Here is a 15941-nt window from a genome sequence, read left to right as displayed (position 1 = left end):
GCTAAACCCTTACAATCAATCCCTTATAACCATAATGCAAATAAACCACCATTACTACCTACACCTGTAAACACAGATAAAACCCTCACTAAATTCCAAAATACCAGACCATTTAAACACATATCAGCAGATGTGAGAGCTGAAAAAATAGCTAAAGGTTTGTGTTACTATTGTGACCAAACTTATGAAAGGGGACATAAGTGTCAGTTTAAAGAACCCCAATTATTCACTATGGAGTTCTTAGGAGAAGGGGACAAACAAGGGGGGCAGTCAGTAGAGAATAGTAGTAATGAAGATGAGCAACAGTTACCATCATCTGAAATATTTCCTCAAATTTCAGTGAATGCCTTATCTGGTAATCAGAGTTACCATACCATGAGAGTACAAGGCTTGGTGAATGGAAAGCCTCTACATATTCTTATTGATTCAGGGAGCACTCACAATTTTCTTGATACTGCTGTTGCCAAGAAGTTAGGTTGCTCATTGAATGCCATAGACCCTCAATCAGTGGCTGTTGCTGATGGCAATCATATAGCTTGTACACACATGAGCAAAGATTTTCAGTGGAGTATGTTAGGCAAGAAATTTGTTACTGATACTTTACTGATTTCTTTGGGAAGTTGTGATATGGTACTAGGAGTATAATGGCTGAGTACTTTGGGTCCTATCAGTTGGGATTTCAAGAATTTGGTGATGGAGTTTGTTATGGAAGGTAGAAAGTGTACTCTTCAAGGTATATCACCAAACAAGCTCAAAATAGTAGAAGGAGAACCTTCTAGCAAGCTGTTTACTACAACAGCTCATGTATGCCTGCTACAAGTGCTAGATACTTCTTGCAACTCTATTAAAGTAACAGCAACTACTTCTATTATTTACAATGAGTTAGAGGAATTGAAGGAGAAATACAAGGCTATCTTTGAAGATCCGATAGATTTACCACCTAGCAGAGGAGTTTTTGATCATAGAGTAGTGTTGGAGGAAGGAAAAGGGCCTGTAAACATTAGACCATATAGATATTCCTTGAAGCAAAGAGATGTTATAGAACAATTGGTACAGGAAATGTTGGACAGGGGCAAAAATTCAAGATATATCTACTCCATTTGCATCCCCAGTAGTTCTTGTGGGAAAGAAAGATGGTACTTGGAGGCTTTGTATAGATTACAGAGAATTAAATAGAAGAACTATCAAGAATAAGTTTCCAATTCCAGTAATGGATGAACTTATTGATGAGCTTTCAGGAGCCAAGGTGTTTACTAAGCTGGATCTAAGGGCTGGTTACCATCAGCTTAGAATGCATGATGGAGATGTGTTTAAAACACACACATGCCACTATGAATTCTTAGTCATGCCTTTTGGCTTGACAAATGCCCCAACTTCTTTCCAAGGATGGATGAATCAGGTGTTCAAGCCCTTACTCAGGAAGAGTGTCTTGGTGTTTTTTGATGATATATTAGTGTATAGTGGCACACTAGAGGATCACTGGAGGCATTTGGAGGAAGTTTTCATTCTAATGCAGAAGAATAAGTTACAAAGCTAGCAAGTGTATATTTGCTACTGATCGAGTTGAATACCTGGGCCATTTCATATCCAACAAAGGTGTAGAAACAGACCCTCAGAAAGTAGCAGCAATAGCTAGCTGGCCTACTCCTACTTCTGTCAAGGATTTGCGCAGCTTCCTTGGTCTAGTAGGGTATTATAGAAAATTTGTCAAGGGCTTTGCAATCATTAGCAAACCTTTAACAAATTTACTCAAGAAGGGAGCTTTTCACTGGACTGATGAAGCTCAGCATGCTTTAGAATCTTTAAAATCTGCTTTAACTACTGCACCTGTGTTAGCTGTTCCTGATTTTAATAAGGTGTTTGTTGTTGAAACAGATGCATCTAAGTATGGTATTGGTGCAGTGCTTATGCAGGAGGATCATCCAATAGCTTTTATCAGCAGAACATTGGGTCCTAGGTGGCAGTCCTTGTCTGTATATGAAAAAAGAACTATTGGCTATAGTTTTTTCAGTGCAAAAATGGGAACAATATCTGATGAGTAACCAGTTTGTGATCAAGACAGATCAAAAGAGCTTGAAGTGGTTATTACAATAGAAAATCTCAACTCCTTTCCAACAATTCTGGTTATCTAAACTTATGGGTTTCAGTTATAAAATTCAGTACAAATCTGGGAAGGAAAATCTAGCAGCTGATGCATTATCTAGAGTCCATGGTGCTGAAATTGTTTGTATGGCTATCTCTCTTATCTCTTCTGATTTAAGCACTCTTATACAAGCTAGCTATCAATTAGATCCTTTCTTAAGTGATTTGCTTGATAAGTTACACACTACAGCTCAGATTGATGAATATGTTTTAGTAGAAGGCTTGATCAGAAAACATACCAAGATTGTGGTTGGTCCAGATCCCACACTTAAAGCTAAAATTCTCTTATGGCAACATTCATCACCTGAAAGTGGCCATGCTGGAAGAGATATTACTTTGAAGAAAGTTAATACTCTTTTTTACTGGAAGGGTATGACAAAGAGTGTGCAGCAGTTTGTCAAAGTTTGTGCAATTTGTCAAGCATCCAAGTATGAAAATGCAGCTAATCCAGGCCTATTACAACCCTTGCCTATACCTGAAGAAGTATGGGTAGATATCTCTATGGACTTTATTACTGGGTTACCTAAGTCCATGGGAAAAGAAGTTATATTTGTGGTAGTGGATAGATTGAGTAAAGATGCCCACTTCATGCCCTTAAGCCATCCATTTACAGCAATACAAGTGGCTCAGGCTTATTTGGACAATGTCTTTAAGCTCCATGGTTGGCCTAAGTCTATTGTCAGTAACAGGGATTCTGTTTTCCTTAGTCAGTTCTGGAAAGGGTTGTTTTCTCTTCATGGCACTGAATTTCTTCTCTCTTCTGCTTATCATCCAGAGACAGATGGACAAACTGAAGTAGTGAACAGATGTGTTGAGACTTATCTCAGGTGTATGTGTGGGGATTCACCTAAGGATTGGTGTATTTGGTTACCAGTAGCAGAATGGTGGTATAACACACATTTTCATACCTCTATTCAGTTAACACCTTATGAGGTGGTTTATAACCAATCCCCTCCTGTGCATCTACCCTACTTAGCTGGAGATTCACCTAATGATGAGGTTGACAGAAGCCTACTTAGAAGAGAAGCTATGATTGCATTGGTGAAATTTCATCTAGCTAGAGCACAATGTAGAATGAAGAATTTAGCTGACAAACACAGACATAACTTTTTTGGTGGGAGAATGGGTGTGGTTGAAATTACAACCCTATAGGCAACTCACTGTCAAACATAGAAGCAATCACAAGCTCAGTCCTAAGTACTATGGGCGTTTTTAGATCTTGGAAACAATTGGCAAGGTTGCTTACAAGCTTAAACTCCCTGCTGAAGCGAAAATTCACAATGTGTTTCATGTCTCTCATCAATTGAAACGTTTTCAGGGCAGCCTCCCTATAGCAACACACATTCCATCTTGGTTTCAAGGTGAATCTTCTACCTCACCTAGGGTCCCTGCTGCTGTTTTAGCTCACAGAACAATACATTTGCAAGGCCAAGATCAGTTGCAGTATTTGGTGCATTGGAAAGATTTTCCATCACATGAAGCTACTTGGGAGATTGCTTCTGAATTTACTTTGCAATTTCCTTCTTTTGTAGTGTAATTCTTGTAATACTAGACTTGGGGACAAGTCTTTTTGATGGGGGAAGGTATGATATGGGTCAAACTATTATTAGTAACTAATTTAGCTAACTAAGCTAAAGTTAGTTAAGTTTGGCGCCAAATTCTGTTAGTTGTTATAACTAACTGAATTGAAGCTATAGGTATTCAAATGCTTGTAAATGATGCCTATACTTGCTTAAGTTGTATAAGCAGGTTATGAAAGAAATTAAGCAAATCCTTCCCTTCTAATCTCTCTCTCTTGTTTCTAATCTGATTTTGTCTTCTCTTATATTCCTTTCTGAATTCTATCTCCCTATAGTTAAACAAATGGCAGAGAGTTAAGCTCTTGCATCATCAACTCGCCGGAGCATATGATGCTTCTCCGAGCAATGTGAAACAATACTTATTTGCATTCTCAAGCATACATAAATGTATAATACACAACTCTTGGATATCAAAATGGTGGCAGAAAGCACCTAACTCTAGTATGCTATTGCTTTGAATCTTTTGTTCCATTTGTTCATCAGGATACATATTAATTGTATAACTTTGTTTTCCTAACATGCAAAATCGTGAAATTCACTTGATCAGGAAACAATCAGTTCTTATCTCTCACATATACAAAGCTCACCCAGATACAAGTTCATGCATACCACTATTTACATGCCAATGAAAACACCTGCTCATGCTATTAATGTCCAAGGAAGAGAGGTTGAATGAGGAGGAGGGGTGCGAGCGAGGCCAGCAAACAGGAAGAATTTCATGTTTTGGTGTGACTTGGCTCATGATGTTCATCTTTAGGGCATGATTCTGCCCCATCTTCCATGAGATCAGTGATGGTGATTTTTCGGTTGTAGGTGTACTCCAGAGCATCAAACTGCTTGCAGATTTCCTCCACGTCGTTGTCTGTTATCGTTCCCATCTCTTTGAGCTTGAATATTACATACTCTGATTTACTGCACAAAACCAAATATACTGTCAAAACTATCCTGATCTTTTATTACATAATATAGTCAGGGCCGTCTTGAGAATTTTGGGGCCCCGGTTCTAACCTGAAAAATGGGCCCCTAAATTTATAGAAAATAAAGATGGAAGGTTAGAGTTCTAAAGATATAAAGTTGAAAATCTAAAGATAAATCATTGACAAATTTATTAAGGGTGGGAAACAAGGGTGATTTCTTCAAATATGAAGTACAAATTTCAAAATAATATATTTTTGGGCCTTTATAATTTGGCCCTGTGTTGTTGGGCTCCTTGCACACCCTCATCTACCCCTCTGAATATAGTCTAGCTATCTTATTTGGCTGGATGAAAGATTAATAGTCCATTGGAAAGTATCTCTCCAGTATTGTTTTAAGGTTGCATACATCTGAACCCTCCTTTCTTTGTATCTCATCTGATGAGAAAACCTTAAAATTTGATCAAAGTAAATACGTCTAAACAACACAAGGATAGGTTTAACTTGGTTAAGCATGACCTTGTTTCGTGCTAGCCATGAGGATAGGAGTTAGCTCAAGTGGGTAGAGCGTTCCCCTTTGGCTCATGAGATCAGTGGTGTATTTTCTTAGCATGTTATGCATGCCTTACCAGCCAATGTGTTGATGTTTTCTACAGGCTAATAGTCCAGAGTTGAAATTGGCAACTCTAGAATTCTAACATCAAGATCTTTAGCTAACACAGACTTAATTAGCCTACAATTCTACATGTACTTTTATGATGATTTTATTGCAATTAGACTATGTTACCTTCTTCTATATGAATGATTTTCTAGATTAATATCATGGAACTACCACCAATAAATTTTATTTAAGGAAAAATTCTAAAGTTTATCACCTGATACATCCATCATGATCCATATCAGCTGCCATTAGATCTCCAAGAGTCAATTTCTTCTTAAGAACATCTTTTGCCATCCTTCTGTTCCTCTTCTCGAGCCGATACTCAGTAAGATACAAGAACGCTTTAGCAACCGCCAATGTACTCGCCAATAACCAAATAATCGCGAAGCATCTTCCGGCTGCTGTCTTAAAGGCATGATCTCCATAACCAACAGTAGTAACCGATGTTACAGACAGGTAAAAGCTATCCACCCAATTCAACTTCTCCAAGAAATGTACTGTAACTGTCCCAATACTAAGGAAAACAATAACCACTCCTAAAGCCAAACATACCTTAGTTCTTATCCTCATTCTACCTTTTTTTTTATCAATCACATAATCTCTTATAAGTTTATTCAACTTAGTTTCATCTAGTAATACTTCCTCCTGTGAATCAAGCACATAAGTGACCAACCCGTTTAACAGAATATCGATAAACCCAAACCCGACTAGAATGAATGCACATGTAAACAGCTTAGTGAACGTTGATGCCGGGGTTATATCACCATATCCAATGGTAGATAATGTAACAACAGTATAATACAGGGCATCTACCAGTTTAACAGTTCTATGACCATTAAATGTGTCATGGGTTAATGTGAATACTGTGACTCCAACAATGATGTATAGCAGCAATCCGAGCAGAGCTAGCTGGAGGATTCGAGGCGCTTTCTTGGGTCGATGCCTGTGATCAAGGGAGCTAAGTTGGATGAGCCCCTTTTCATCTGTGAACAGAGGAGGAGCTGAGCTTGATCTGTCAAAATTGATGATGAGATCTTTATCTAGTGGTGTTGCAATGAGAGGAGTAGTATTTCTGTCATCATTGAGAAGTTTAAGAGTAGATTGGCGCTCCATTAGTTTTTTTCGAGCAATGGAATTAGCTCGCGGAGTTGTGATGAATGGATGAAGTGCTTCATTGTTGTTGTTTAGAAGAAGACTTCTTAGAGATGATTGACGCCGTGGTGTACCTCGATCAATGAAGGCTGCAGGGATAAACTGTCGCGCTGATGCTCGTGGTGTGCCTGGATCATGAATATACTGATGTCGCCTTGATCGTGGAGTGTTGGTTGTATCTTCAACTTGAGGTAGAAATGGTTCATCCATTGTTGAATTTGCAAGTAATTGAGGCTTTCTCTAGTTTTACAGCAAAGTGAGATCTTGTAGGGTGACTTTTTTTTTTGATAGTTCACATAGGAAGAATTATAGGCAGGATATATGTGTTTGGCTTTGTGGGTGTCATGTTTTATTTTTGAAGGCTCTTATGTTTGAGGGATGTACAAGTTTTAGGTTTCCAGCTATTGGTCAAGGAAAAGGGCTTGTCTATTTGCTTGATAGTTGTTTTACCTTGTCCTTTTTCTTAAACAATCATCTGGCGGTTTGGATGAATGTAACAAGTTTAGCTTTTTAAGAAGGAAAAAGTTATATGCAATCCTAAGGGCTATATATAAGAAGCTTAAAATGGAAATAAGTTGCATTAATTGATCATTTATTACATCGGTTGATGCGAAAAAAATTCATAAATTCGCAACTTATTTTCATTTTAAGTAGTGTATTTATGTCTTATATGCAACCCTAAGGCTGCATATAGCATAACCCTTTTAAGAATTACCATTGTCAAAGAAGTTTTACTTTATACAAGTTACAAATTAAAAATTATTTGGTTTGAGTTCAATAAGTATGAATTGATATAAGAAATTCAACTTATATCAGGGAGATTGATGAAAATTAATGATTAATTCAAAAAGTAGAAATGCTTAATAAGTGGACGTAACTTATGTCAAAAAAAAAAAGAAGTGAATCTTATTTATATCTTTGTCAATCAAACAATTTCATAATTTTCAAATTTTCATCCTTTGAATCTATGCAAAATTAATGAAGTTCTAAGAAAATTACGTTTTTATTGTACATATTGTTTTATAATTTTGTTTTCTTTCTTCGTTTCTACAAAAATTATTAAAAAAGACGGGCTAATTTTGATATAAAATTAGACCTAGTCACTAAATGGATTAAACTAGTCACCGAAAGAAATTAACCTAGCCACTATTGGGCTAATTCTCTTTTTAATATTGAGTTTACAATTACCTAATTTCAATTTAAAAACAGACGTCTCTTACAAAATAAACTCTCGTTTTTATGTGTTCTTCCTACAAGTCAACAACGCAACCAGCAGTTGAAACTGCCATCTGTTTTAATTGCAGTAGTTCACCTGTATCCAAGTCCTTTTCAGTAATATATTTTGTTTAAATTGAAAACAACAATTTAGAGAGAATTAGGCCTTTTTCGCCGCATAGTTAAGGAATAAAGTATTATCTTGATGGTCTTTTCATCCCCAGTAATTAAGAATCAACAATATAATAAATTAATAATAAACCTGACAGCTCAATCAGCAATAAGTAGGGAAAAGACAAACATATTCTGTCCGGTATTAGATGAAACATAGATCCATTTCTATCAACAATCAACAATCAACATCAGCCCCCGTGATTCACTTACTTAGTTACACCTGTAACAGGACAATACCATGATTATTTCTTGTTGACATTTTAGCCCTTCCACATCTTGAATGGGTTATGGATTTATATGGATATGGATATCGGATGAGGATTGAGGACATTTGAGGGGGAAATCCCAAAATAAAAATTAATCTCTGTTGTCATTTTCCTTCCTTTACAAATTATAATCTTGCTATACAACATCACGTACTTTTCTCCATTCTAAAATAAATAAAACATTTAAAGTATTTTAAATCATTTCAAAATATATAAAATAATATTTATTTGGTGTTTCGAGGTATGAAACAGTGGACGTCAAGTGTTGATAACCATTGAAAGGATGATAAAGTTTTGCGACTTCAGTATGTCGGTGTAAGAAGTTTCGTGTACCTGCACAAGGAACAAGGATGACTGACCTTTAGGGGTTGTTGAGTAGACTCACTCTGATGCTTCAGTAAGACAAGGTTTAACAAAGTAATGCGCAGATAAAGTAAGTAGGGTCCCAATAAATGTACTTTTGGAACAGTGTAGGGTCTATCTATAGGTAGTGAATTCTTTATATGGAATCCTATTCGTACATGTACGTCATAATATCAATCCATACACATAAGCATTGTACTGATAAGCACTTGTTGCTGACGACGCCTATTTTCGTAATTGTAGCATTTGGCGGAGCATGTTTGGTGGCCGACAAGTATGATCTTGTCCGCCCGTACTGTTATGACTATTGGGTCGTCACAGGAATAAACAGATGACCACCGACATGTATTGTGAGCCGGCATGTATATGTCGATCATCCGTCAAGGGGTTATATATTCTCGTACATTTGGTATTTACTTCTCTATATCTTTCTACTCATCACATGGGTTCTTCTTTTTCTTTCTCTCCATCTATCTCCTCTTCTAAATACTTGTGCTAGTCTCTTATGTTTCCCCTCAAAGAAAAAAATTCCCTATGTTAAATTTAAACAGAAGGGAGGAAGTACTAATGACTACTTTCATTTCTCAATAAATGCAACATTTTTCTCTTTTGGATATTTCACAATACATGCAATATTTCACGGTTTGGTAAATTTTTAAGCATTAAATGACTTATATACTTTAACTTATGATAACCAACACAACTAATCACATGGGTGTGTAATAAAGTAAAAATAAAACACTTTCTCCTCCTCCTTAGATTCGTGCCAAAAATAGATGTCATATGTATTGAGAAATTGAGGTAGTATAATACAATAATGTATCATAGAATGTGTCTCTTTTAACCCTAAAAAGGTATTATTTTACAAGATATTAACAAAAAAGGGATTGGGTTGATGGGTAGTGTCATATATTTTTATCAAGATAATATTTTACTTAATTAAAATATTTCTCCTTTCAAATATTATTATTTTATATAACATTTATTATTTAAAAACATGCATGTTCATTCTAGTCATTTATACTACTAACTCTAATAGTCATGAATAATTATAAGAATCATATTTTAATCAATAGTTTGGTTGTATCCCATATACAACATTTAAATTTAGTTAAAAACTATTCCATAGTTTTCTATATAGAAAAATCTAACTATTCTTCAATCTTCTTTTTCGTCAAACTTGAAGATCTGACTTTCCCAAAGCTAACATTGCATCACAAGAATATATAAAAGAACACATGATGGAAAATATAGTTTATATTTTTCATCATCAAAACTCAACATTTATAGAGTATTTAATTTGAAGATCTCTTTGGATCGCAAAGCCCAAGGGTATCTTTAGTAGTTCTCCTATTGTTAAGCGAAAAACTCCATAGATCACAGATGAATGATGACTAATTTTCCCGTCGAAAAAAAAGATGGAGGATAAGAACGTATAAGATTAGTGGACTAGTCAACCTATTGATAATTAGCTTGAGGACGGAACTACATTGGACTTTTATGTAGTAAGAATATCCTGCGAATAAAAATCTTGCTTGTCCAAGCTTATTTAAGATATGATATTTCACTACGAACAATACAAGGGGTGGGGTTAATTGTATTTGTAGAAATAAACATAACTTTTTGCAGAATTATAAAACTTGAACAAAGAAATAAGCTAAAAGAACACAAGGGACTTTTACGAGGAAAAACTTCTTGGGCCCAACAAGAAGAAACAACCTCGACACTAGAGATTTTTAAACAAAACATTTTAACTAATTAGGCCAAACAACTTTGTTATAACCTAGTTCTATTCACGGGCCACATCTTGAGTTCCTAAACTCAAGTTTCTGAATAAATGTTTCCTTAACAGTTTCCTCTTAACTTCTCTTGAAATTTTCTCAGTTTAACTCGCTTCACTCAAAGCTTTCTCTCTTACAAGACTTCAATCAAAATCTCCTTACCCCAAAACCAAAATACAATAATCAATAAAATTAGTAGAATTAGAGTAAGAAGGTAAAGAACAAATGAATTTTATGAGAAAATGAAGGCACCAACACTTTACTTAGTTAAACTCATAAATCACTTGGTCAGATACAAATTGGAACTTAATTAGACATTAGTATTTATAGCAGTGCGTGATTACTTAGAACGTGGGATTAAAACATGAGTTAATGGTAAAAACACCATCCCATGATGTTCCTCAACTTGAGGAACACACGTTCCTTTTTTAAACCAATGATCTCCGCAATCTCTGTTAAACATGGGTGATGGGAATGTTACTGCTTTCTTAATTTAGCAACCACTAAAGCAGTAAATCAAATATCTGATTTAACTACAAAGTATTTTAATTAATTAAAAAGAAATAAAATCTTTTTACCATGATATTATCTTTAAAAATAATTTGCTTAAAACCGAAAAGGTTATTATCTTATAAAAATAAAATTATTTCCTTAAAATCAGATTTTTACTAATTAAAAAAAGGTTACCTATTATCTAGACATAAAACATTCAAGCATCATATTTTAACCGTTGTACTACTTCAACCTTTGTCTAGTTCCTTTTGAAAGTTAGTTCCTTTAACTTATCATGACAGTGACAGATCGTCTGTTCCTTACAAAGAAACGGACATTCATTCTCTTTTCAAATTGCCACAGTTCCTTACCAATTCTTGCTAATTCTTGCTCGTTCCTTTACATTGAAACTAGAAATATAAAGCCTTGCTTTGGTCTTCTCTAGTACCAATTTCTTGAGTATCTTCACTTAGTCTTCAAAATCCAAACTTGATTTTTTCTTTGACTTAGTATTCTCTTTGCTCCTTTCATTGTTACCTTGTAAAAGTCATTCACTTAACAACTTGTTAGTCTAATACTTAGTTTGTTTCTTTGTTCTTTTGTCAGCATCAAAACTAGTGTTCAACAAGATATATTACCTACTATTAAGCATTTTAGCCTATCATCCATCTCCGGCCATTCCGATGGTTTAGAATACCAACTGAGACTATTTGTTAATTTGTTCAAAAATATCTTAAGCAAATTAAATGTGAACCAAGTTCAAGACGTGATGGTCTATCAAAGTTTGCAATCAATGTAGGAACTTTTTTCTCCACATAACATACCTACAATATTCTTGAAAAGGAATTTAAAAAAATTAATAATTGGGGAGGGGGGAGGAAACGAACATCTCAATGTTTTAGCATAATTAATTGTTTTAATGATCCAAGACATTTAAAAATGTTATTAACACAATGTGTGGTCGCCCACGAATGAAGGAATTATAGATTATGTATCATTCCGGCTCACAAGTCAACTATCATCCCTTCAATTTTAAGGAATTTAAAGAAAGGAGGGAAAATGTGCTTTGGATTATTATTGCTAATGTTTCCGGAAAACCGTTAATCCAACGACCATAATCAACTAACTTCGAAATTACTAAATTGACTAGTTGCGAGGGAAGAGAGGGACAAAAAAGTGGGATCCCATCTTCAGCATGTGATTACGGACGAGATAACTCCAAGCCTGCCGTATGTTACGGAGTACTCATATAATTCATCAAATTATGCAGATGTTCATGACTACGTTTAGTTGGGTTACGAAACCTACTATAGATAGATCTATCTTTAGTAATATAGAAATCCCGAAGAAGATTAACGTAGGCCTATTATTTATAAGGCTATTCTTTTACATCGGAGTTCAATTCTCATCCTTTGTACGTAGAAAGGATCTTCAATTTATGCAGATGTTCATGAGTATGTTTAGTTGTGTTACGAGACCTACTCTAGACAAATCTATCTTTAGTAATATAGGAATCCCCAAGAAGATTAACGTTGGCCTAATAGTTATAAGGCTCTTCTTTCACATCGAAGTTCAATTCTCATCCTTTTTAGAAAGGATCTTCAATTTATGCAGATGTTCATGAGTATGTTTAGTTGTGTTACGAGACCTACTCTAGATAGATCTACCTTTAGTAATATAGAAATCCCGAAGAAGATTAACGTTGGCCTAATATTTATAAGGCTCTTCTTTCACATCAGAGTTTAATTCTCATCCCTTGTAGAAAGGATCTTCAATTTATGTAGATGTTCATGAGTATATTTAGTTGTTTTACGAGACCTACTCTAGATAGATCTACCTTTACTTATATAGAATCCCGAAAGAAGATCAAGGTTGGCTTAATAGTTGTAAGGGTCTTCTTCTAACTCTGTGACGGGAGTTCAATTCTCATCTCTTGTAAAAAAGATATTATATTTCTCCCCCTTTTTGCAAGAGAATTCTCTTACTCTCACTTTTAATATATGTGATAAACTTCACGGGGCCTAAAAGCCCACGTTGGAAAGAGTTTTCAATTGCAATAGAGTACATATCCGTGGAATTGAACACAATCGTGTGTCTGCTCCCCATCTTTCACAAGCTTTCGACGCCTCTTCATGAGTTTAATGTACTACCAAACCCCAATCGTGCCTATCTTCAAAACATTCCTCCAAAATGAACCATCTTCGTGAACACAACTATTAGAGTAATATTGTATGTAAAACGATAGTATGGACTGTTCCTATGTGATGTAAACTGTATGCTAATTCACATTACAAATCAAAAATTTAATTAAATATTATCAAATTCTTCATATGCACATAGTAGTTATTCATTGATTTAAATTTCCAAATGAATGATTACATCGTGGAAAACGTTTGGCTAATCCGTAGAATTGTCAACCCTCGTGAATTAGTATATGATCTTTGAATTGCACTTGTTGAAAGCATAATCCTGATTTGTGGCTTAACTTTACCTGCGCGCTATTATCTTTCCATTTCAATGTTACACTTACACATTGTCTTGAATCTAGAAATTATGTTCTTCTCCTTAATGATAGTAGTCCTTTTCTATATGCTACCTCCATTTTTTTTTTAAGATCTTCCTATATTTATTATAGTAACATAAAGTATAAACCAAGGCAATGAGGGAAAAGATTGTGAAACTAGCTAGGTCCTTTTGTTGTTATTCTATATAAAGTGTATAGTTGTACGTAGGGATGGCAGTGGGGCGGATTAAGTAGGAGACCTGCCCCATCCCCGCTCAATTGGGGCGGGGATAGGGCGGGGATGGGGATTAAAATTGTACCCGCAATGGGTGGTGGAGCGGGTGTGGATTTTATGTTATACCCGCCCCACCCCACCCCCGCCCCGCATATTTATTATTAAAATTCTATTTATATACATATATTACTAATGTATTTAAAGATTCTTTTGAAATGTAATAAAACATTTGCCTTTGTTAATGTATTTTAACTTTTCTTTTACTATATTATATTGTGATTTTGTGAAGTAGACAACTATAATGGGCTTATGGCAAATTTTTTGGTGGATTTTTTGCGGGGATGAAGTGGGTATGACGCGGGTACGACGCGGGTGCGGGGTTGGGTCTAGAATTCCCCCCGCAATGGGTGGTGGGGCGGGGATGGGGATGGAATCTTCCCCCGCAATGGATGGTGGGGCGGGAATGGGGATGAGAATTTAATGCGGGTGCGGGTGTGGGGGTACCATCCTCTACACCCGCCCCGCCCAATTGCCAATCTAGTTGTACGGGTCTAACAAATGGGATAAGATTGTATGGAGAAGGAAGAAATCTTTACCAAACAAAGAATAAAATGGAACTCAGAAGATCTTTAAGGTAAGAAACAGACTAAAACGAAAATTAAGACTTTAGGAAATAAAGGGAGTATATATTTGTATACAATATTCTTTTTTGTTAGTGTATTGTATAATATGTAACTTGCGAAATATGGCTATGAAGCTACTATATACTTCCTCCGTTTCACAATAAGTGAAACATAGAGAAAGTACACACATACCAAGGATTTGTAGAGAGAAAAAATTGGGACCACAAATAATAAAGTAGAGTGATTAAACAAATAGGTTGTAGTCCCCTCTTGCCTTTTGGTGGCATATTTGTAATGAGAGTGAATTATTTTTACTAATCAGAGCTTAGTTTCACTTATTGTGAATATGCCAACAAATAAGGAAAGTGTTTCACTTATCGTGAATGGTTAAAGTTTAAACAATGCATATGAAAATTTTGACAAGTCAATTATTCTAATTAGGGAAAGAATTTTTTGTTTTTGTTTTGGCAATTTAGGGAAGTAATTCAGATTGACTATTTTTCAATCATAACAAACACTAACGTTAACACTAACGTGAGACGAGTCTGTTTTTCCTCCAATTCTTAGCCTCGACCTTCATTTATGGTTTTATGGTTGATAATTGTGATTCTGGCTATTAGTTACTATTTTCTGATACATAATTATGATATTTGGGTATTTAGTTATTATTGTTTTTTACACAAAAAACACACAAAACTCAGATTATCTCCTACAATTTCACCACCTTGAATCTCTCCAATGCCGAAAATGTTGAAGAAATTTCAACACTTCTCAAACACAACAACTGGGAAATTTTAATGGGTTCTTCAAACATCACTAGATAGTTAAACCCATATATTATTCAATTTGTTCTTCATCATAATCAGTTTTTTGATCCAACTAAACTTCTAGGTTTCTTCAACTGGTCACATTCATCAATATTTGTTTTCTTTCTCAATTTTGGTTGTTCTTCTTTGATATAGTGATCAATGTTTTTAATAAAAAGGATTTTTTGATTGAAGCTGCTAACGTGTTTTTGTGTGTTAAAGATCTGGTGAGTTTTGCCCTAGTTTGGTTTATTGCAATTCTTTGTTGTCTGACTTATTGAAGAAGAGCATGATGCGTTTGTTTGGAGGATTTATGATAGAATTAGTGCATTAGGTTTTTTGAGAAAGACATAATTATGTATGCATGATATTGAAGTTATGACCAATAAAATGCATTATAATTTGATTTTTATGATATAACTAATATATAATTCAGCGCTTAACTAATATTCTTCAGCGTTTAACTAATATACTCCAGCGATTAACTAATATACTCCAGCGATTAACTAATATACTCCAGCGACTAATTAATATACTCCAGCGACTAACTAATATACTTCAATACTTAACTGATTCATCCAGAATCAATTTAAGGCTAGCATAACTAATAGGTGCAAGCGCTTAACTAATTCTACTGTTGGTTTGATACACGTGCGTGATGTCAGCATGACATCAGCGGTCTCACGTTAACACTAACGTGAGACCGTCTCTCCAAAAACAGACTCATTTTGACAAGTCAATTATTCTAATTAGGGAAAGAATTTTTTGTTTTTGTTTTGGCAATTTAGGGATGTAATTGAGATTGACTATTTTTCAATCATAACATACAACTTTTAAGAATCAAACAAATATAATAATAAAAATTATTACGTCTCCAATACTATTTTCCAGCTTTGATTCCGTTTGTTGAATTTAGCTAAGCTAGTTGCAACTCTCATTGAATTCTTAATAAAGTTTTGATTCTCCCAAAGCTATATATAAATGCCAGATCTCAGTTATCTAGCTGTATAATTTTATCCTGAGTTAGACTTGGT

General features: G+C 35.0%; 1 protein-coding gene across 1 annotated transcript; it reads right to left on the bottom strand.

Annotated features, from left to right (window-relative positions):
- Window positions 1-4132: 4132 nt before the first annotated feature.
- LOC104902699 (two-pore potassium channel 3) lies at window positions 4133-6806 on the bottom strand. The gene is made up of 2 exons (XM_010690572.4): window positions 5512-6806; window positions 4133-4634 (listed from the first exon to the last, which is right to left on the bottom strand). Exons 1-2 carry the CDS (start codon window positions 6657-6659, stop codon window positions 4439-4441), a joined length of 1344 nt encoding a protein of 447 aa, XP_010688874.2. The 5' UTR covers window positions 6660-6806; the 3' UTR covers window positions 4133-4438.
- Between the last annotated feature and the right edge of the window lie 9135 nt (window positions 6807-15941).

This window comes from Beta vulgaris, chromosome 9 (genome assembly GCF_026745355.1).
Source record: "Beta vulgaris subsp. vulgaris cultivar EL10 chromosome 9, EL10.2, whole genome shotgun sequence".
In the NCBI taxonomy this organism is placed as follows: Eukaryota; Viridiplantae; Streptophyta; class Magnoliopsida; order Caryophyllales; family Amaranthaceae; genus Beta; species Beta vulgaris.
The sequence above is the reverse complement of the archived record's forward strand: the minus strand, read 5'-3'. Positions and strand labels throughout refer to the sequence as shown.